General features: G+C 38.9%; 1 protein-coding gene across 1 annotated transcript in view; it reads left to right on the top strand.

Moving 5' to 3' along the window:
* RAPGEF5 (Rap guanine nucleotide exchange factor 5) overlaps nt 1–23,810 on the top strand; it is a 164,003-nt gene that overhangs the window by 29,487 nt on the left and 110,706 nt on the right. The window contains exons 3-7 of the mRNA XM_027639132.1: nt 828–934; nt 1,935–2,056; nt 3,368–3,536; nt 8,577–8,643; nt 15,861–15,909. Coding sequence (XP_027494933.1) covers nt 828–934; nt 1,935–2,056; nt 3,368–3,536; nt 8,577–8,643; nt 15,861–15,909 — 514 coding nt within the window. The remainder of the gene's footprint in view (nt 1–827; nt 935–1,934; nt 2,057–3,367; nt 3,537–8,576; nt 8,644–15,860; nt 15,910–23,810) is intronic.

Below are 23,810 nucleotides of genomic sequence, written 5' to 3'. Positions count from 1 at the left end.
ACAAAACTTTACTTTCTCAGGACTATTTTATATGCCTTGAAAGATTCCTAAACATGGGAAACAAACAAACAAAAAAGGAAACCAGATAACATTGTTTTCCTTTCAGTTTAGTTATTTGTGTTACTAATGTGTTTGCTGGAATGTGAGGAAACATCACAATAAAAGCCCAAGGTAAATTCATCAGTAAGGAGTGGTATACAGAGTACAGGTGGAACACAGTTTTATAGAAGATCAAGTTGGGTTCTGTTTTGATAGGCACATGTGCAACCTTGAGGTGTAAGGTAGAAATCAGGTGTGAGGAAGTAAAAAGCGTGTCCATTCTGAAAGACCACATCCTCCTGGCAATGCATGGATGAACTGATCTGTAGCTATCATAGATTCAGAACAAAAAGAAAAGTCTATGAAATGCTCTTTCTTGTATTAAATTATTTAGCTCAAATACATATGAAATTATGGGGTTTTTGAACTGTATTTGTGTGATTTTGCAATGGTTAATATATTAGTCACTTTGCTTTGCTAGAATAACACGTGTTTTCATTTTAACTTGTCTATTGTTCAAGGGTAAAGCTGGCAGATAGTAAAACCTCTGCTTTTCTAAGGCAGCAAATCTAAAAGCAGCCCAGCTCATGGGGGTATCTGCAACCTGTGATACAGTTGGCCATGGCAGAAGTTGGGGTGCGTTTCCTGTGAGGGTTTGACTGCTTGCTTGTCACTTAGGTGGGGAGAAGGCGTCGCTCAGAGAGAGGGAGCGGACAGTGGCAAGGCAATTTGCTACAGTGGGAATAAATCCCTGTTTGTCACAGTTTTCAATTTCTCTTTTCATTCAGATTTATGGAGAAAGTTCTTCCTGTGCTGGGAGAGCTCTCAGGAATATTTTTACCCTACAAGCATCTGACCTGATTAAAGACAGGGTGTACCTTACTGGCATTTGCAGGTAACTCAAAATCGTTTCTTTTAATCAACTTTATGGGTTTTATTTGTATTTATCTATGACAAGAGAGTAAATTCTTCTCTGAGTGTGAGATTTTGTGTATCTTACAAAGAATTAAAAGAATTTTTCTCTAAAAAAATTCTTTAAAATCTCATGTATCTTAATATCTTTTCTTATGTTACAGTGTTAGCTGTCAGAAATAAATAAATTAATTGAATTAATTATGCATTAATTAAATTGCTTATGATTTCGTATACAATAGTGTTTGTCAGTTATTTTGTTGAAAAGAAAGACTATTAATTCAGCCCTGGTCTGGAGTTATCAAAGAGATTAATTGGATTCCTAAGATTTAGTGACACAGTGATTTTGGCATGTAATTTATGGGATATTTTTGTAATGAAGTGATTTTCCATTTGTGTTGCATTACAGCATAAATGCTTCCTCCTATTTTCAGTTATACCAAAATGTTCATCTCTCTATTATAGCACTGTTCATTCATAACTCTATTTAAGAAAAATCCACTACTTTTAAAAAAAATTATTTAAATATCTATGTTTACTAATAATGTGAAAGATTAAGTACATCCTATAGCAGCACTCAAGGTCTTACACGTATTGTGTAGCTGTATTGCTTATGCTCAAAAAAGAAATAAAATCCTGAGGCTAAAAGTTGTATTTTGTTTAGCTCTTATGCATCTTTGGATGACCATATGCAGAACAAACTGATAAAAATATTACATATTGCAAAGTGTGCTACGTGAATTAGGGAACTTGCTCATCTGACATGAGTTCCCTCATTGTAGCTAGGGGTATCCCCTGAGACTTACCAGAGTAATTTCTTCCCTTGAAATGAATAGGATTACAAAAATTAGCAGTTGAGACAAAGGGTTTACTCTGCTGAACAAAAAGGTTCACTTTCAATAGCTTTAAAAAGTAGCTCTTTATCATAAAAGAACATTTTAACATTACTGTAGTGTAAGAAGTGATGTTTTGCTTATTTTCAGGAGAAGCTGTGTTGGATCAGAACTGGTAGACTGGCTTTTGGAGCAATGCCCTTTTGTTAAGAGCAGATCTACAGCAGTTGGAGTGTGGCAGCTCCTTCTGGATATGGGCATTATATTATCAGGTCAGTCTTGACAGTAATTCTAGCATGAGGAAGGCTATGCATTTCTCCTGCATAGGACAAGACTCATGTTTTTGATTGGAGGAGGAAAAGAGTAAAAGCAGAGATTGATCCAATTTTCTTGCCAGTTGTTTATTTTACTATCTTTTTGGCAGGCTTACCTCTGTGACCTTTCATTTCATAAGTACCAAAGATGAATCCCTACTTTTCAGCAATTTCCTTTCCTTTGCTTTTACTGATTTAGTTACCTATTACCAAGTTGCAGACTGTGTGTGTGTCTTTTCCAGTTGTTTTTTTCTTTCCTCTGCAAGCTAATTTAGGTTTTCCGTAAGACAGCAGCTGTTTAGTCACTACAGATTGTGGTTTCACCAGATCACTTCTCTAGCTATTAGTGATTTTCCTTTCTTCTCTGTTTTCCATAATTTTAGATTACAATAGATTGAGAGAGGATCCAGATCCTTGAGATGCTGGTGAGGCCAGGTTCTACCCTGCTGTTCCCACCTTCCCCACCAAACTGATTGGTCCAGCTAATGTGGTTGCTGATAACTACACTGGTAACCAGCCTCTGGAAATCTGATGATTACTTTGAGGCTGGAACTACTTAGGTAGCTCAACTCAGATCATACCCCACCCTGGGGTCTGTGCTAGACGTTAACTTCTTTCTTGTGAAAAAGTGAGGTGTTATAGAAGATTTCTGCCTATGTACACTGACATTGTACTTAAAGGTTTTCTTCAACTACACTGACGATATGTTTGGTCATGCACCCTCAACAAAGGCTGAATGATTCACTTATGCAGGAACTTATGCTTTTGGCTTTGGGCTCTGTCCTTGGTTCCCAGTTCAATCCCATTTTTTTCAGGGAAGATGACTGGCGCATCATCTTACCCAGGTCTAGCCCTGAATACAAGGCTGGGATAATGATCCTCATTATGAGCTTTGTTTACTCCTGCCTGACCATTAGTGAAAACAGTTTAGAAACCAATGGAAATCAAGACTCAGAAGTCTAATAAGAGGAAGGTTTTTATCCCCTAATCCTGAACTGATTCTAAAATTGATTAAATAGTCAGCAGTCTTAATACTCGAATTTCAGGAGCTTGGAGATCTTCAGATTGAGGTTTTGGAGCTGTTCTGTTTGGATGTACTGAGTTAATATGAGAGGGCAGGATTGTTCCTATGCTGAAGTTTTGATCCTTTTGACCCGTGTGGTGGTGTAACTCAGCATTAAAGTCAAGTGCAACGCAGAATGTGGTGGGGACATGGAATCTTTACATGGTGAAGGTTTAAACAGTATCTAATGTTATTTTTTCTAACAGTGGACAGACAACTCTATTTTCAAGACACTCATGCTTTCTACCAGTTCTCAGCGGATGAATGTACCTATCTTTTCTGTGAATTTGAGAAAGAGGAGGAATGGAAAAATGGAGTAAAGCTCCTACTTCAACTACTGCCATTGTCTCCCCCCAGGATTGACATGTGTAATCTGTAAGTGTGCATATACAGCTGTTTACAACTTTTGCTGACTATTTTGTAAGTGTCTGGCCTTATAATGACACTGTTTATTCAGAAATCACCTTACAAATGAGCCAGCTTTAAAACCTTTAAAATCTTTAAAATCAACCCCAAGTTTTGTAGAGATGTGCTTTTCATCTGAGAAGATTAGTCTGGATAAATAAATGAAGGCACTTGGCTTGGGGTTTTTGGCATATTTTAGTTCTTAGGCACTGGCTTGCTGCCTCTAACTTGCTGTAGTATTTAGGCACATGATTTTTTTGTCTCTTCTTACGTTTGGAGCTTTGGCGTGATTTTGGCAGCAGGCATGCTGTGGAACTGATTGACTAACAGATAGATGCCCCTGCGGTGTGTCAGGATCGGCTTTTAGAAAAATAGAGTAGATGGGTAGAAATGCAGTAGCTTCAGTCTTTTCATTTTAGTTTTCTACTGCATGTTTGCCAGAGCTCTGTAGTATCACATTATTATTCCTTTTTCAGAATATGCCTTTTAAGATTTTTGCTGCCCATATGTGTCCTCTTTCACCTAACTATTGGATGTTATCATATGCTCTGTGGTGGTGATATGACTGTGCTCTGATGTTGGCTATTTAGAGCAGATAGAAGGAAATCATAGCTATTTGTGTCACAGGATAAGGCCAAAAGATAGGAAAAAGGGTGTTATGAGAACTCTGGAGGCTCATGACCCTTCATGCCTGAGCAAATCTGCAGGAGTAGGCCTGGATAGACAAGCTGGGTTAAATTCTTTCATTGTCCCTAGCATGATGAATCCTCAAACCCAATATTTATACTATGGAGAACTATTACTCTATCAGTACTAGGATTTATTATCTTTAGTGACAAAGACAAAACTTTCTTCTGTTAGTACTTACCTTCTCTACATATTAGCTTTTAAAAACATATTCTTTCAAATGGATGTGCAATAGAAATATTTAAAAAAAACACGAAGACCAAAGTCTCTGTCAGCTGTCTTAAGCCTAGATTCTTAAATTCAGATGTGCTGAACTGATAGGAAAAAAATCTCAATAATTTCTCTGAATGGCTGAGGACAGAATTTTGATTCCCTCTCATGTTACTGGCTGCCCTCACCAATCAGATACTGACAGTTCTGGAGTGGAGTTTCCCTTGAAAATGCCTTTATTTTGTCAGCTTGAGTGAGTGTAGACAAGTGACAAGGACCCCAAGTTGGCTAGAACAGGGGACTGAATGTAATATTCTAAGCAGCTGATTCATATAGGAGAAAACCTTTGACTATTTTTGAAAATAGAAATTCTTATCTTCCAGCTGACTCTGTTGCTAAACAGTTTGTTTATCCCTTAAATATCAGGGAAATTTCATCTTCATTTCAATGGGAATTGCAGTTTTCCTCATTATCAATGCAGGTCAGGCCACTTTTCATGGTTCATGACTACTTGTACAAAGGCTTCAAATCAAAAAGACAGACCAGATAGGTCATATTGATGTGTTACCTGAAGGATGCTGGGTAGGAAAATGGATTGAAGACTTTTTGGGTTTGAGTTTACAGTCTGCTTCGCAGTTTTATCGTTTCAGTACAACTGTCATTTCCAGTGGAGGATGATCCCTGTCACATGAATTGAACAATTATTCATTAATGTACTATTCCAGCTCCTTCCTGCTCCCATTATTCAAATTTTAGTTGAAGCTGAATTCCTTTTGGGAATATTTTCACAGAAGAATTGTTTTCTGGAGGTTTTACCTGTCAGATTGTGAAGGTGCTTTTTAAAAAAGCATATATTGAAGGAATTGAATTTTAAATAACAGTATAGTCTTGAAGGAGTGTGATATTAAAGGGGAAGGAGGGTTTTCCAGGTTCAAAATTCTTCATGCTTGATGCAAATATTACACTACTAAAACACAGTCTGAAAAGGAGTAGGTGTAATGAGGTGTTTGTTAAGTTTTCCAACCAGGTTAAATAAACTCATATACTTATTTTCATGAAGAAAGACAGCAATTCTAAAAACTCCTTCCTGCAGTGAGTGCTTGTCTTTTCTCAAATATATAAACCATTTTGCATACCATTAGAAGCATAGGATTTTTTGTAATTTGGCATTTTTATTCTCATTTTTCTGTCCTAGCTTTTCTCCTAATTTGTGTTGATGGCATTCTGCATGTACACAGGGGTAGAGAAATTCTTATCTTATTAATTGGATTCCCTGCTTTTGAAGAAATCAGAAGTTACTGCTTGGTTGTACACCAGAAGGCAACACTGGATGTCTCCTGGTGGTCCCAGAGGCTAGATGATCTCTGTCTCCTCTGCAGCTGGTGGGCAGCAGCCTTGCCTTGCCTGGACTGCTGGGTACCTCAGTGGATCTCTGAAGTACCATGGTTCTGCTCTCCCAGAAGGAGTCTGTTCACTTGGGTAGGCAGTAGCAACTCTGGGGACTTCCTTTAGCAGCTATTCTGGAAACGCCATTAAATAAACACAGCTCAGATTTGACTTGCTGTGCGGATTCTTGATGGATTTATATTTGTTTCTGGTCAGTTTTAGGGGTGTTACCAAATAATACTGTAGTAAGCTTTACAATGGAAACACCGTTCTGAAGTCTGAGATGTACTTATGGTTCCTGAATAAATGCTCCCTATTGCCTTTTGACCATGGCAAATTCCCTACATTGGAGGGAATCCATCATGGAAAAAAATTGGGATACTAAGACCCTGAGATCCTGTAAAATCAGATGAGATGGGACTGATGCAGAGGCCTCTTGGAGTCATTAAACACTTGATGTTAATCATAGTCAATTCTACTTGAGTAGAAAAGAAGTGAATATTGCAATAATCTAGGAACAAAAAATCTGTATTGAAGGCTGTGCCAGGGACTTCCTTACAACCTTGAGGGTTGTACCAGGTGTTTAATCCTTGTGTGCTTCTATTTCCTTCCTTGTAAATGGAGGTGTCTATAACAGCATCTAATTCCCAAAACCACTGATGAGACTCAGTGAAAGAATTCACATTTTATTCATTTCAGAAAAGTAATCATTTTTAAAAGTAATTTGGTTTTAATGCAAATAGACAGGATGAGATATTTGTTTAGTTACTGCCTTATGGAGTTCCTGGAAAGCTTTTGCTGAACACAAGCAGCTCTCAGGTATTGCATGGAGACTTGACTTGTGTGCGTGCAAATCTAGGGCAAGCATCCCCGCATCTCTGCCTGCTTAGCAGACTGAGCTCACAGGCCACTGAACTGTATAAGCATTAGGCTAGTTTGCCTGGGCTTTGAGCTCCTGGTTGGTACCAGCCCTACTAGATCCTGGCTGTCTACTTTTGAAAAAATTAGAATGATAAATATTGCTTTTTTTCCACTGACTTGGGTGTCATAATACACTCTTCCCCTCTGATTCTGTAGAGCTCATACTAATTTTTAGTATATTAATGATTTCAGAAGTATTTGGTACTCATACGCAGATGAATACTGGGAGTATTTTTAAATAGAAGATGAAGTGATAAAGGCCCAAGATGGAAATAGCTGGGCTATGTGCTGTTGTGGGTTTATAGATTGCATCTGTGTCTGTGTCTACTGAACTGCTATCTTCTACCTCTCTGGAAGAACCAAGTCCTAGTCTGGTTCTGGGAGATCAGAAGAGATCAGATGTGTGGAGAAACTTAGGCATCTAAAGAGATCAGCTGTTTTAATCTCATTCTAAATTATAAGGAGAAAGCCTGAATAAATCAGTCGTTGTAAATGAAAATGCATTCATTTATTTCTTTCAGGTTGTTTATAACACTTAAAATATTAAATCACATTTTTCTTTGAATAGAAAAGCAGTTGTGAAAATAATTGTACTTTCTAATCTGAATTACCATTTTAGTCTGAATGCGCTTGCCCCAAAATGAATGCATGTGTCATTCTGTGCTTTCTGACCTTAATTTTTTAATCAAGGAATGGAATTTTTGGACATGGGATGTAAGAACCACAATATACCAGCTGAGTATTCCAGATGTGTTGCCAGCTCTCTCCCTGAGGACATCAAGGCACATAAGCAATTAAATAATTCAGTCAAAGACAGAAGCTTCTGCTAATACCTGGGATTTATGTTTATTACAGCAGCTGCAGTTTTGTGTATCTGCTCAGCTTGCTGATGTGCCACTGCTTCTTGAATACCATGAAAAATAAAGATCTCAAGGGCATTTTCTTTTACTTCCTTCTGTAGTAATAACCTATATATACACACCCATATTGGTGTCTTTCTCCTGATTTTCAATAAAGCTTCTATAGGAAGCTAAAACACAGATGTTTTGATGATAGGAATTAGACTGTTTTAAAGAAAAACACAGTCCTATCCTGTACTTCCCATAGCAGCTTTTGTGTGACCAGACTGTCCATGTGGGCCAGACTTCTGGGACAGTTTCTGGCAGGGTTCTCCCTGCACTGCCCCTCTTTTGCAAAGACATGTGAAGTCTCTCTCTCTTGTGAGTAACTGTCAAGGCAACCTAATAATGTTCTCAGCTGTTGCTTTAGTTTGTTAATTTATATCTTCTTAAATGTATTATTTTCACTTTCAGTTATTCTTTCTAAATATCAAACTATACATGTCATATAGTTATTTTGATGTTGTCTGTTTTCATCTACATGAGCTTACATTCCTTAGGTGCTGCTCCACATCTTAGCAAAGCTGGGTGGTGGGCAGATGGAAAACTCTTTGCTCTGTTGATAGAGTATGTTTTTAGCAAAGCGAAATATGCAGTCTCATAAGCTACTCTGATCTAGAGGGTCCTGCATTCTTCAGTTCTTCGTCATATTTTTGTAGCTGAAGAATTCTCTCACTGCTTTATGTTGGCCTGATCAAAAGAGTTCTTGACAGCAAGGGACAAAGAGTGTACTCTGTCGTTAGTGACACGATTAATTATTGTCATGTAGCAGTCATCATTTTGATGTGGAATCTCAAAGGCCCTTTTACATTAGTGCCTGTGGCTGCATAGTTCCTTACTTTCCAGGAATCAAAAGATGTTGAAACAGAATGAAAGAAATGATAAAATCTTATTTTTATTTTTTAAGGCCTGATCAAAAAATAGAAGATACGGCAGAAACCAACGCTGAAATTCTTGCTCGTCTCACTTCTGCGGTAAGGTCATTGCATCAAAGTTTGTACTGATCATGTTTGAAATATTGTCATGTTTTGGATCCTTCAAATTAAAGACTTAGTGAATGGACGTTTGTCTATGCAGACTACTTTTTTTAGTCTCTGGAAGGGGAAAGTTTTACTGAGGCCTTAGTGTGCAACTCCAAAGCTATTAAAATCAATCCAAGCAAGGACTGCTGCAGCCTTCTCTCTTCAAATACATGCTGTTCATAACCCAGGAGATACCAGTTTGGAGGATCATGGTAATTTTTGTGCCATGTGCTTTACACTCAGACCTTCTTGGTCAACTGTATGTCAATGTGAAGGCAATGATGGGATGGGAGGCAAAGGGAGAGAGAAGGTTTCAGCAATCCTGGTGTAGATTATCATAAAATTATGAGGAGACCCACCTGGAAAAACTGAGTATCTGGCTTTCCGACTATGTTTAGCCTCAGTAAACTTCACCGTAATAAACAACAGCTTATCCTGTCTCTGCTAGAAGTTTGTACATCTTGTTTATCTTTTTGTAAAATCGTTGTTCTAAGATGCAGACAGGCAGGACTTCAGAAAGTTAGGCTAGATTCACTCAATTTTTTAATGAAATCTGTATAATTTCAGTATACTCTCAGCAGGTTTGCAGGTGATGCAAAACTGGGAGGAATAATTGAATTGCCATCCCCAGAGGCCTTTCAAAGATGTGTAGATGTGGCACTTAAGGACATGGTTTAGTGGTGGACTTGGCACTGCTGGGTTAACAGTTGGACTCTATGATCTTACAGGTCTTTTCAAACCTAAATAATTCTGTTGTTGTGCTGCCATTTAGAGCAGTCTGGGGAGATGGGCCAACAGGATTCTCAGGAAGATCAACAAAGGGCAGTGCCATATCCTGAATCTGGGAGAAATAACCTCAGGCTTCTATACAAACTGTTCAAAGCAACTTTGCAGAAAAGGAGTGAGGGTCCTGGTGGACAGCAGATTGAACCAGAAATGTGCCCTTGCGGCAGAGGAAGCAAGTGCCTCCTAAGCTGTGTTAGTAAGAGTGTTATCCTTAAGCTAAGGGAGATGATTGTTCTCCTCTACTCTGCACTGGTGTGCCACATGTGGAGTGTTGGGTCCAGTTCTGAACTCCAGGTACAAAAGATGGATGTACTGGAGTGTATGCAAATGACCATGTAGATGATCAGGGGATTAGAGTATCTGACTTACAAGGAGAGTCTGAGAGGACTGGGAGTGGAGCTTGGAGAACAGAAGTTCATGGAACCATGGAACGATGTGTGCAAATACCTGATGGAAGCGAATGAAGAAGATGGAACCAGGCTCTTCTCGGTGACATCTTATGACAGGAGTGGCACAGACTAAAAGAAATTCTACTTAAACATAAGCAAAAAACTTACTGTGAGAGTGATCAAACAGTAGAACAGATTACAGGAGAGTGGTAGTGGAGTCTCCTCTCCATTCTTGATCCTTGGAGATGTTGAGAACTAAAATGGACACAGTTCTGAGTAACTTGCTCTGGCTGACCCTGCTTTGAGCAGTGGTTTGAATCAGATGATCTCCAGAGGCGCTTTCCTACCTCAACCATTCTGTGATTGTATGGTTCTGTGAATGTCACACATAAATCATGGAATTAGTGTTAGTTCTGTTTTGGGTATGTGAGAAAGTACAGAAATGAAAGTGAAACAAGCCGTTGTTATGAAAAAGGCATGAGGACAAGAGCTATTTTAAGAAAAGTGAGTGAAGTACTATCTTGCAATTGCTGAAAAATGGAAGGGAGGGAGAATTTATCTTATATTTTTTAAAGACAAATGTCTTTACAAAAGACACTTTGTAATGTGTTTGAAAAGCCAATGGTTCTGTATGCTCAACCTTAAGCAAAAATAATTTAAAATGTATGACATGAGAAAAGGCTGTGTTTTAATTTTTTTATTTTTTTTCAAATTTTCTCTGTATTCAAACTCCTTGTTTTCTTTACCTTTCGTTCTTAACTGAAAATGAAAGGTGAACTCAAAACCTCAATATCCCCGATTTTTAGTTCCAAAGAAATAAAAAGTAGAAAAACACTAAATACTTTCTGCAAAGTTATATCTTTTGAAAAACTCAAAATCTACCAACTCTATAAAACACTGCCAGTATCCCTCAAAAGCTTTACCTCTCAAAAATAGAATAATGGGGATTTTGTCAGTTAAAAAAAAGAGAAGCACTGAGCAAAAGAAAGTGTTTTTCTGAGTTTAAGAACTAGATCTAACTGCTACTGGATACACTGGAATACCATGTATATCCTCAAACACCTAATTGACAGTGAATTCAGAGTGTTTCACATCTAACTTGCAAGGTCAAACCTTTGAACTACATGCTGAATGATTCCAGCAGTAGAGCACATGGACAGGGTTTTTTTTTAAAATGAACCATTTTATTACTGTAACTAACTAGCTAAAGAAAAATTAGGCAGTTGCAACTCCAGATGGCCTGAACCCATCTATTGCCATGGTGATTTCAAGAAGTCTGATCTTTTCTCCTGCATTTTCTGATTTTCCACAGAACTTTGAGGGCTCTCTGTAATGATTTTCTAGTCCACCCTGGAGAGAAGGCACAAGACCAGAGCAGAATCCTCCAAACGTTAACATCTGTATATGAACTTTTCCCTTTCATCCCTCTAGTATATTGCTTTTCCTCCATAGAGTAAATATGGTTCTAAGGCACTCACTGCAACTTTATGGAGAGCCTTTTTACATCCAAGGAAATTTGAACCCTCAGCTTACACCATTCAACAGAGTGTTGAACTCCCCAGTGTGAAGGTTCACTTTTTTTTTCTTTACAGACAACTTCAGAAGTTATATGGGAAAAAAGGGTTCTGTAAGCAGGATCTGGAAACAAAAAGTGAAGGTATTAGCCATGGCTGGAAATGTGTTCACTATGGCTTTTTGGTTTACTGAATGTTTATGTATTTTGTACACAATCAAACCAGTCTTCCTTGAAGAATTCGTGAATCAGAATCCTGTTCATGATACCCTCCACACCACTATTTCAGAAGTGGAAAAAAAAAACCAAAACCCTACTTCCAGACAACACTAAAGCAGTCCAAGATTACAGTTGACTTTGGAGGTTTAGAGATACAAATACCACTGCTGTCTCTTCTGTTTTTCATTTTGCTTTTCTTGGAAAAAAACATTCTTCTCAGGTCACAAGAAAGTTTCTGTGTCAGCTTTTCTTTTTAGGGGATTAAAGTCCCAAATTTTCAAACTTAAACTGATTGTGAAGATCCAACCCAAGCAACAGTGGAGGAATCTGTGTGCCTAAAATATAAATCACTCTTTTAACCTATCAAATTATATGCTGATAGCATATGCTTCATTACAACGAGGCATCAACACCACCATCAAACTTAAATTTTAAAGGCAACTGACATGCATGCAGTGCAAAGTGCCCTTGGAAATACATTTGCATCACATAATCTCTTGGTCATGAATTTTTAAGAAAATGCAATGATTACTCACAGGCTTAAAAAAGCATTCCAGAGCTGTCATGTATCCCCTGTCATGTCCTGAAGAGCAGCTTCATATTCAATGTTTTGTCTGCTAAAACCGGAGCATGGAGGGATAACTATGAGTGTTTCCACTGCGAAGCTTTTACCTTACCTTGTGATAAAACAGAAAAGCGTGTCAGGATGTTAATGAAGTGTATCTTGAAAATGGTTTTCTGGTACTTTAAGGCATCAACCAATACTGCTTTTATTTAGAGCACATCAAACTATTGTAATTTGAGATGCAAAAATATGAACTATACTCTTCTTGTTTTTCAAAACCCTGCTGTTTAGAGACTTCTGTTGCAGGATTTAATTTTGAAATTCTGTGAGGTTTGGCACTTTGTCTCGAGATCTGAGCTCCTGTTTGGCACATTGATACCTGGAAACCTCTTTCACTAAGGAATATTAAGGGCAGAAAAAAGAGAAGGGAAAAAAGTAAAGGTGGTATGCACTGTCTGCTAGATGCACAGCTATGATAAATGACCAGATTTGTGGCTAAGAGAAGAGCATTAGTTGTGATTTACTTTTCAAAAATCTCTACCTCTATTCTTTGAAGACAAGACTCCCCACGTAAATATACCTTTCGTATTTAATCACGCAGAAGTATACCTGGGTACTACTCTGTATGCACACTCTTTCTGTTCAGATTGCAAAAAAACCCCTGATTGAGATGTGATAGCATACCAACAACACACTCAAAATGTTCTCTTTCAGATTTTCATAATATTTATGTAAATACTGTGTGCTAAGCTGACCTTTAAACGGAATCAGTTTTGACATCTGCAATGCTACTCAAAATGGGATACTATTTAAATAGTGGTAGCTTTGTAGTGGCAAGCTGTATGTATAAACCAATTTTTTTTAATTTAATATTTCAATATGGTAGGTGTGGTTCTTATTTGAACATATATTTTACTTTGAGTCTGCATTATTGTCTTCAATGTAATGTGCAACTATTGATCTTTTCAAACCGGCAGTAACTGCAATCCTATTAGGAAGAAGTATGATAATGTGTAGCATCTGTGCAGTGAGGAATGAATGTTGTGCATGGATTTCCATTGGTGTGATGATGCATAGGAATTGCATGTCCAGCAGAGATGTCAAGTGCATTTATGCTAAAATAGACAAAAGCCTATGGATTATGAAATCTAGGGACACCAATCAAATCCAGAAGGATGCTCAGCAGTACCAATTCTTTGTGATTGGAGTGAATCCTATGAGAGAGAGCATCAAGTTGTCAGGATGGAACCCTTTGATGAAGAAACTTTTGCTTAATAGTAGCACTAGAGAAATATATTTTCTCCTGCGGAAGGGTTTTGCTCAAATTAAGTAATATTCCTGTTGCATTCCTGGCACACAGCAAGCAATGGGATATTTTGTTTAATATAGATAAAATATTGAAAAACAGCCTTTTATGATTTTAACACTGTCTTTCAAACTTGACAGGTGCCACCTTATATGCAAAAGTAATACTGCAAATATAACTGCAGGATGCCACAATGCTGCCTTTTCTTCTGAGCAGATGGGGTTTTTTTCACACTCATGGAGAGATTTGCATTTTTCAATTGTTTAATTGGGTTAAGTGATATGTTTACAATTGTTGCAGGTTGTAGCGTCTTCTAAGGCTAATCTTGGGATAATGTATTTATTAAATGCTAAAAGATAAAGATGAGACATCAGTGCACTGTTTCTTACTGTCAGTAACCTGTGAGAATAGACCAGAATCGAAGCATCAACATTGGTATCTCCTGCTGAGCTTAATGAGGAGAGAGGCTCTGAGCAGTGTAGTCATGAAAAGTTGTGGTGGTGCTATTCAGAAACAACTTCAGCTTTTATTGAAAATCCCCCTCTCACTCTGGATAGCTTGTATGTATTATTACTAGCGTATAGTAATTGCTACAAGCAAGCACACAAGTTGTTTTTCCACAGAAGAACTGTTCATTCCCATTTTACTTTCAGTTTATGCTTACATTAGCCATGAATAACATTTCTCCAGACATGGGAATGGGTGTACAGGAAGGAAGGAAGGGATGGTAATACTGCCATCTTGCACAATTGTGCTGGAAACAGGATGACATTTAAGAAAATGGGGGCACTGCCTTCATATTTTCCTGCTTGGAGTGGCAGAAAACTCTTGTCCCTCTCAGTAGGGCAACATCAAGGAATAGAAAAGATCCTTGTACCTTGCAAGGACAGCAAAAAAAATCTCCTTGGTCCTTTGCCACAAGGGAAGGAAGGATGCAAGCAGAGGATGTGGCCTCTGGTATGACTGCCTTCTGACACATGTAGAGCGTACTGCTGGGTGGCTGCTGAGTATCTGATCAGTGGGTGCTGGAGTTATCGTACTGAGATGTCCTGAGTGTTTTTGTCTGTCTTTCTGCACAGACCAATATAATATTAACTATTCTTCTTTCACATTTTCAAACTTTTCTTCAGAGTCATAAGAGTGGGATGTTGACAGTTAGTAGTAATTGTATTACTTGGGGGATCCTTTGTGAGCTTTGTGCCTTATTCCGATCAAACCACGTCTTGTGAATGATGTTTGAAATTTTACCTGCTTTCAGAAACTGGATGTGAAAATTCCCACTGCAGAATAACCTTGAGCTTTGCATAGGTCTGTTAGACAAGATGGCAAGTATGTGCTGTTGGAGACTTTGTACAGGGGGGTCAGACAATCCCTACAAAAAACAGTTGAAATGTCCCATTTATTTATTTATTTATTTTTGATACTAGAGGCAGGCTGTCTTAGGAAAATTTGGGAAACTGGAAGAAGATGAGAGGTGTTCAAAGGATCTGAGAGTGTGGATGGGGCAGAGGAGGGAAAGAGCTGAGATGTATGCAGGAGAAAGTGTCTGGGGTGCTGTAGACCATGTGCAAGCAGTGGGACAGATGATGGTGAAGAAGTCTGAAGCATAAGAATAATGCGTAGGGAAATGATAGAAAAAGAAATTATGTAAGAAGGAATAGACTTATGCAGAAAAGTGGATGTAGAGTCAAGCTGGCTAAAGAGGCAGTAGCTGGCCTTGTAGACAGTGTAGGGAAAATATGAAGAAGAGGGCGACGAGACAAGAGGGCAAGGAATGGAGCTGACTAATGTGGCAGCTATCACAGACCAGTGAGATAGCCTGTAAAACTGAAAATCAGATACCTCTGACTTCTACATGTTCATCTCAGGTGAAATTTTGGTCCTGAAACAATCAGCCATGCTGAGAGGTTGTTCCTCCTGAAAGATCCAAAAAGTTAATATCAATTATATACGTGAACCTCAGACAAACTTCAGCATGGAGAACTTGCTTATCCTGGAGTCACACGTTAAATCAGCATTTCACTGTGCTCATCAGAGGCAAACCAAATATGTAACAAGGAAAGGGAGAAACTTCAAGTGCGTACTTGTGAAACAGATATACTGTGAAAATAAATTACAGGTTAGGCTACTGAATTGCCCGCTCCCTAAGGAATGTGTGGTATTTACATTAAATTAAATTAAAAACAAAAAAGTTGTCACAGAATGCCCAGCTGAAAGGGAAATAGATTTGCTAGGAAAACTGACTGTAGTTTCAAAACCAGATACCTGCATGATTCCACATGCAGCTGACTGCTCCAAAGAATTGATAGCTGATATTTTGCCAGTGTTGAACTTTGTTTTGCTTGACTGTGCTAGGGACTATAACCGTCCTTTCTTTTCCTGATGTTTCAGGTACAGAGAGAACTGGCTGCTGTCATTGCCTTGAAAGCAAGGAAGTCAGGTGAGTCAGGCTGAACTTTAGAGGGGGTTTTGTAACACTGCTCCCTTTTGTCATTTATTGAAATTCTTGAATTGTCATTGCTGTCTTATTAACGTGGGGAAGCAAAGATAGTGATGGAGAATCTGTGTATGTAGCACAATGCAATTACAGTCAAGCTTCCTTTCCTCTAGCTCATCACATCACATCTAATAACCTAGCTAATAAAGTCAGTGTTTTGTGGTAAAATCATGTGAATCTGAACTTGGGTCTCTTTCTCACAAAAATCACCATTTTCTCTGGGGTAGAACTTCAGGAAAGAAGCTGATGTCTTTATTTCAGTTACATTTAAGACAAATAAGTTGGTAGGTTCCCTATTATTTTTTTTATGGCTCAGTATCTCATATATCATCTTTTCCTTATACCACTGTTTTACCTGCCCATCCAGGTGTTTTTCTTTATGCTGAAGCAAAAGGACAACTTCATGCACAAAGGTGTCCTTTCCTGTCTAGACATTTGTATGGCTGTAAAGGAAATCTTTGTGATTGGGACAGTAGAAGAGGAAAGGTAAATGGATAATCAAAAGTCTCTGACAGTAAAAGCATTTATAGCAAATGCTGCTGTTACAATGCAAAGGCACTGAAATATGTGGTCATCTCAGCTCTGTCAGGGTTTGCTTGCACAGATGCTTCAGGAGGTGGTGTCTGCATTGCTGAGCTGGAGTGGAAGCAAGGGAGCTGTGTTTTCCGAGCACTCCATGGGAACTAACAAAACCTACTTGGCCAGACTTGACTCTGTACGGGTTTAACTCTGATATCTTCATGTATAGAGCAGCTAATCTGTAGCAAATTGAATGTATTTCTAGAGTAAAACAGAGGTGGAGTTGCCTTAAGTTTTTTAGCAGGTTCCCAAAGCCATTCAGGTCTTCAGGAGTATTTTCACTAAGCATCTCTTGTGATCTTCAGTGATTTTTTGAGAAACCAAGGTCATGGATCTTGCACTTCTTGAGCTATTTTTTGTTGTGTTAATAATACTGTGTCATAATATCTGTATATGTTTATCTGTGGCTTACAAGTACAGCACAAAATTTATAACACACAACACATGCACAACATACAACATGGTGTTTTAAATTGGAGGCATCAAGAAGATGTGGCAGGTGTTTCTGCAATATCTTTTCTTGTGAAAATGTAAGTGTGATAAAAATATTCAAGACATGGTTGGATGCATTTTTGTCCAGAAATAGATGTACCCATAGGTTACATCCACGGTCATCTGCAGATGTAAATCTGCAGAAAGAGAACACAGACATAAGTGTGAATTCAGACCTGAATTGCTTTTGTGTAGTAGCTTTGCCTCTGAAACTGGTGTAGTAGTTGATGATGTTAACACCCCTCAGCTACCTGCCCTTACCTGGTATCACCCCAGTCCCACCTGACTTAAAATGACTGAACAGGGAAATCCTTCTGCCCTGATTGAGTGAAGAGAAAAACAGGCTATTTTAAAGAAGGGCTCAAGGTAGTATTTTCTTTTCCTGTCAAGTGGGCTAAGAGTGTAGTGCCTTGTACTTTCTACTTGCTGCTTATACAGGTATAAGAAATCTCCCTGCTTCTCAGCAGTTGGGTCAGCAAATGTTATTGCTGCTACTAACAATAAATAAAACTCTTTTCCCAAAATGAGTTGGTTTTAACCTGAATTAGCCTCTCATTTCCTTTTGGTGGATTGTTACATAAAAGGTTGTTTTAGTAGAAAATGGGCTGGAGGTTGGATTAGGAATGAGGTGCAGGAGATGAAAATGGGAAAGGAGGATATGTCTTAGAGTCTCCTTTATACTAATGTACAACCCACATTGAGCAGGTAAAAATATTTTAGTTAAAAAACATAGCTTTGAATAAACAAAACTCCCTGTAGACTTTTGCAGTGCTGTCCAGCCTTTCCTAATACATTAATGTAAACACTTTAAATATCTTTTTAGGTCTGAACAAAAGATACCTCTTTAGTCAGTTTAACTAGTGCGTGCTTGTTGTTGAAATTTGCATTTCTTCATGCCTCATCTTGGATGACTATAAAAAATGGATACGTGATCAGGCATAACTGTAAGGTCTAAGTTAAGTTAATGCCTTTAGTACAGTAGGTGCAGAGTAAATTAGGTAGTTGATTATGCTTATTTTATTGCTGATGGTTAAATTCACAGCATAGCAGTTACTGTTAGCAATCAAGCTGTGGTATGCTGTGCCTAGTGAACTGAAGCATATTTCAGAGAAAGTAATTCTGGAGCTGAAAGCCACAGCATCTTTCAAAGATATTGTTCCTCTAACCCTCTCCAAGACTCCGTATAATTTCAGGAAATAAACCCCAAAGATCAGACAAATAGTTTATTTTGGCATGAAAAGATCGAAACATGGCTAGTGGGCCAGCTGCCCTGGGTAGCTTCCAGACTGGTGTGTGAACGGCGTGGGTGCTTGGCTCATCCACCCTGGAATTCATGAGTGGGGAGGGCAGGTGACAGGCATGGTCCTAACCTGCTGCCTGCAGTGGATAATGGGTTCATTAACCAAAACCTTTCCTAGAGACCAGCAGCCCAAAACTCAAAGCTGTTGTGCAGTGGTTTGGTGGTTTTTAAATTGTGGTGTTTCAAAATATTTCATCTAGATAGCTGATTAGCGCTACCAGTAGGAGGAAAAAAAAAGAAAAAAGGTATTTTTTGTTAATGCAAAGACTATGTAATTTGTTCCTGAATTGCTTTAATTCCTGGATATTGTGCTAGAAAAACTGGCTGATTAAACCCTTTGTCTTACTTGTCTAGGACTGCTGTAGTAATCACTATGTTGCATTGCACGGAAAGTGCTATCTATACATGCACACAAACACCACAGATCCCACTGCAAAAGGTGAAGAGGTTCCAAGTAGGAAGGTTTGCTATGTTTGGAGGGGGGACAGTATTGCCTTTGGTTACCTGTGTGAAACTGGTTTTGTTTTAAATGAAGCTGGGGTTTGCTACCTAGTATGTGCACAGGTGAAGTAGTAATTACAACTGTTAGAGTTCTGGCTGTTTCAGAGATTTAAACACTGTATCTACTAACAAAAAGTTTTGAAAACCAAGGTAGACACCTGAGCCTGCTGTGGAGTAGGGCAGAATATCAAGTTCTTGCTAGTACAGGATCTGACTTGATGGAGAATGTCAGCTACCAGTAAATAAAAAGCTAGTGCGGTGTGGGGTAAAATGCCTTTCCCCAACAGGCATTCTTCTGTTTTTACTGTGGAGTAGAAGAATAGGAGAAACTCATAAAGCTGACAGATGCTGAAGGAAAAATGAGGAACCTGAAAAATCAAAAACTTCTGTGCTGTGGAAAAAAGCTCAGTTTTCGTGTTCCAGATGTGTACTGCAAGTATACTGCTCTGATAGCAAGGCTGACAGAGAGGTCCTTGAGAGCCCTCATGCAGAGGGAGCTCAGCATTTTTAGCTTCTTTGCAAATAAAACTAAACCAGGGTAAAATAAAGGTCTGTAATTCAGAAGCTTTGATGGACCTCAGTAACACTGTTGACTTGAAAGCACATTTATATTTAATTAGAATAAAGCTCTCATGATAAAGGTGACCGAAGAGGGGGAAACGAGCTTGTGCACTTCTCTGTGGCTTATAAAAATGCATTGAAATTGTTCTTGCTTAACCTTAGAAATAAATAGATGAAATGATGTCTTCTGTGGTTTGGTAAAAGGTCTGGCAAAGCAAGTAACTGGAGCAGAAGGGAACTTTTGTCTTTAATTGCAGGCACTTGGCATTAAATTGTTGTGTTTGTTTATACCTTGCTGGCTTCTGATGGCTTCTGCAAATGTGCTGAAACATAGCAGAAATGCAGCCTTTAGTCTAAAGGTTTACAGAGGTTGGCATTTATCTCAGTTTCTCACCGTGGCTCATGACATGTTTCTTATGCATTAGAGATGGTAGCTAAACAAGGACGAAAAGCAGCAAATAGCCTAAGGCTGGAGGCTTTAGCCAGTGGCATAGATACATGGGTACATCTGAACTGATCAAAACCTGTCAGGTAGATGCTTTGTACTGGTGTTAATCCCATCTACAAACAAGATGCCGAGCATTTCTGTGCATGAACCTGGCTGCACCCCATGGCATCACCCAGCAAATCCCTTTATACCTAAAAGAATTTCTATAACTTTATTAGTGCAAAGGATCAACTGATAGGGGCATGGCTCTAGTCTTTGTTTTTATGAACACAGAGGCTAATTAAGATAATAGCTGACAAAGTATGGATGAGGTAGGAAGAGGGTGACTGCAGCTTCTCCCCAGGCATTGCTGCGGAAGGGCTGTGGGTACTTTTTCCTTCCACTGTGGAGGGCAGGGCAGCCACAAAAGCCCTAGCACTTGTGTGTTGTTTTGGTCCCTCTTAAGAATGACATTCAGGTTTCCACTCTATAATTAGATACATTTTAGTCATGCCATTCTTGAATTGACTACCTCTATTGATTTTTTCAGTGGCTCATTTACATTTTATTTATAATAATTTATAATAAGATGACTTTTGCAATGTATTAACTTCATATTTGAGATCTTCTGGATTGCCTCTACCGTATTCTGACATATATATGCATATCCACCCTTCCCCTTTTCTTTTGAATTGCTTCTGTCAGAACCTAACTGCCTATATGATTTGCTTAGTATTTTTATTTCCGTGCAGACAATTCAATATGAAGCAGTCACTGGGGCTTGAGCTTTGCCGACATGAATGAAAAGCAAGCTGTGAACAGCTATTCCTTTTCCCAGCAACTGCACCACCTCTACAGCACGGCTGTCAGAGCTGATTGTGTGACTCGACTCAAACACACTCCAGGCAATGTCAGCCCGGTTAAACACATGAGAACAGTCAGACTGGGTCAGGTTAAAAGTCCATCCAGCTACGATCCTACTGTGAGTGATGAGTAACGGATGCTTAAAGTAGAGAAACAGAGCAAGTACAAACAGTCCTTCTGATGTATGTACTCAGCATCTACCAGGGATTTTGCTGTACCCACACTGTTGTGTTAGGTAGACCTTACTGGACCTTTTCTCCATTAATTTATGGAATTGCTTTCTGAGCCTGCTTATACTCCTGACCTTCATCATCTCTTACGTCAGCAAGTCCTACAATTCACATGTGTAGTATGTGAAAGCGTATTTTTTCTTGTTTGTTTTCAACACGTTCCCCATGACCCTCACTCTGTTGTGATATAGCTCTTTGGTGACAGAAAATGGTGAATAATCCTTTCCTTGTTCATCATCATACTATTCAAGATTTTGTCCACATCTGTCATACCCCTGTGAACTGTCTCATTTCCAAGCTATATTGGTAGTCATTCCTCATACCAAATCTAGTCCATTAAGTCTGATCATCTTTGCTATATCTATTGAATTATTTTTGAGATGGGGCAGCCAGAGCATCTTATAGTATGGCAGCAGCGTGAGCTGGAGTTGACACAAAGTGAGGGTGTCAGCTTCTTATTGGGTGGAGAGGCAGAGAGATGTGGGAAGGAGCCCAGCAAGACTCTTTTGACAGTATTAAGCTATTTTATCATCTTAGTTAACTCAGGAAACTGCATCTTTACCATTCAGCCCATTTCCCCAATTAGCACAGATCCTTGTGAAACTTCTTTATTCCACAATAATTAGCAAAAACTTTGTCATTTGGCTATCTGAATGTCTTATGTTATGTCATTTGTTTTATTTACTTGTAGAGGTGTTGTTATATAGAAAATGGACATTACAAACTTGAATTAGATTTGTACACATACTTGAAAAATGAGATTTTGAATGTATGATCAAAGGTCATTCAAGAATGGAGCAGTTCGGCATTGTGTTTAAATTTCGGACATATTAAGTACCATTGAATTTGCAGGTTTTATGAACAAGCAGATGTACAATATCTCTCACTCAAATAAGACCTTATTTTGTTACAACTTCTAATTCCTCCAAGCATCCACATGTCTAAAGCAAAGGTCGGAATTAGAAAAATGTGTGAAATGAGAGTTCTTCCTCAAATGGTACTAGTAGCATTCACCCTGGAGAAATGGCCACTCAAAGTGAAGGTGCAGGAGTATCGTGCTTCTGTTAGGTCATGGTGACTATATTTTTACTTTTCCTCTGCCCACTGAAATGTAGTTCAGATCAAAAGCTTCACCCAAAAACATAGCTAGCAATATTTTAAAAGTTACACTGTGCTTTAAGGATTTCGTGTCTTGAAGTAAGGGAGGTAATCTTGTTTTGTTCAGCCTGGAGAAGAGGAGACTGAGGGGAGACCTCATTGCAGCCTTCAATACCCTCATGAGGGGAAGTGGAGGGGCAAGTACTGATCACCTCACTCTCGTGACCAGTGACAGGGCTCAAGGGAATGGCATGAAACTGAGTCAGGGGAGGTTTAGGTTGGATATCAGGAAAAGGTTTTTCACCCAGAGGATGGTTGAACACTGGAATAGGCTCCCCAGGGAGGTGGTCACATCACCAAACCTGTCTGAGTTCAAGAAGCATTTGGACAGTGTTCTCATGTACATGGTGGTGATTCTTGTGGTGTCCTGCTCAGGGCCAGGAGTTAGACTTGATGATCCTGATGGGTCCCTTCCGACTCTGGATATTCTATGATTCTATGATTCTAATAAGATTGGCTTCTTTAAGTAATCCTTTTTAAACATTTAGGCCTTATTGAAGGGAATCCCTACCTCTAGGGACCAATGTCTTGTTGCATCACATGGTATTCTTCCCTTACTCCTGAGATCAAGCACACCAAGAAAATGACAGCACTTCAGAAAGGCAGGGTCAGACTCCTTCTAGCCCTGGGGAATGGTGCTCCTGGTGCTGGCTGCTCAGGAACCCTATGTGTGACACACACAGAGCTCTGCTGTGCTGTGGCTGAATCTGTGACCACCTGCTTTGTGCCCACCCTGGGCAATGTTGGGAGTAGGAAGTGTCCTGGACAAAATCAGTGAAAGGACTACACAATAATACTTGACAGCCTGTGTGTATTCAGTAGCTGATATAAAGCAGAATGGACTCTGAGTCTTGGAAAAAGAAAGAAAAGAGATCTCTGGTGGGAATTATGATGAGGGGGATTTTGGCAGTTTTTGGTTTTGTTTTTGCAGTTCTTGTAGAACTTTGTGTGTAGTTTTTTCTGTGTGATCTATAAGGTCCTCACATAGAAGAAATGAGCAATGCAGAATAGCTGCATAGGTGAAAGATATTTTGCACATATGCAAAAAGAGTTAGCACAGTACGGTGGGAAAGACGGCAGTTGTGCCAAAAAAAAGCCATCTTCTAGGTGAGTGATTTTTTTGCTAGGGTTTTTCAAAAGGCATTTACAGTGAGTTCACAGAATTTATTTATTCAAAGTCCTCTTTGTTTCCTGCTCCTTTCCTGGCAATGCCTGGGAGGTGTTTCCATGAAATATAGAGCAATGTTTCACTTTGCACCAGCCTGCTCCGCAACTGCCCTTACCTCCTGGTTTGATCTGTTCCCAGCAATCATTCTCTGATCACATAATGGGCTCCTCTCCATCCTTCCATCATCTTGTTTCAGGCAACACGGCTATAGATACATTCACTGCCATGTGATGTTTTAAAAAAAATTTTAAATATCATGCACATGAGAACAAATGTTCAAAAGTACTGGGTAAAATTAAAACTTCCTGCATTCAGCCATTAAATGGTTTTTCTTGGGCTGCTATTGGTACAAAAAATTGCTTTTATCTGTTCCTGTAGTAATCCTGGAGTGTTTGCATGTCATTTTCAATTTTTTTTCCCTTGATAAAAAATAGGACTTCATATGTTCACAAAGTGGGTGTAAAATGTGTCTTCATCTTTGTACGCATCACAAAGGGTCAGGCATTGGAAACCAAACCTCCTCTGGCCACATGAATCAACAGTAGTTGATTCTCTATTAAAAAA

This window comes from Corapipo altera, unplaced genomic scaffold (genome assembly GCF_003945725.1).
Source record: "Corapipo altera isolate COAL_440 unplaced genomic scaffold, ASM394572v1 44, whole genome shotgun sequence".
Lineage (NCBI taxonomy): Eukaryota > Metazoa > Chordata > Aves > Passeriformes > Pipridae > Corapipo > Corapipo altera.
This window is presented reverse-complemented; position numbering and strand designations above follow the sequence as displayed.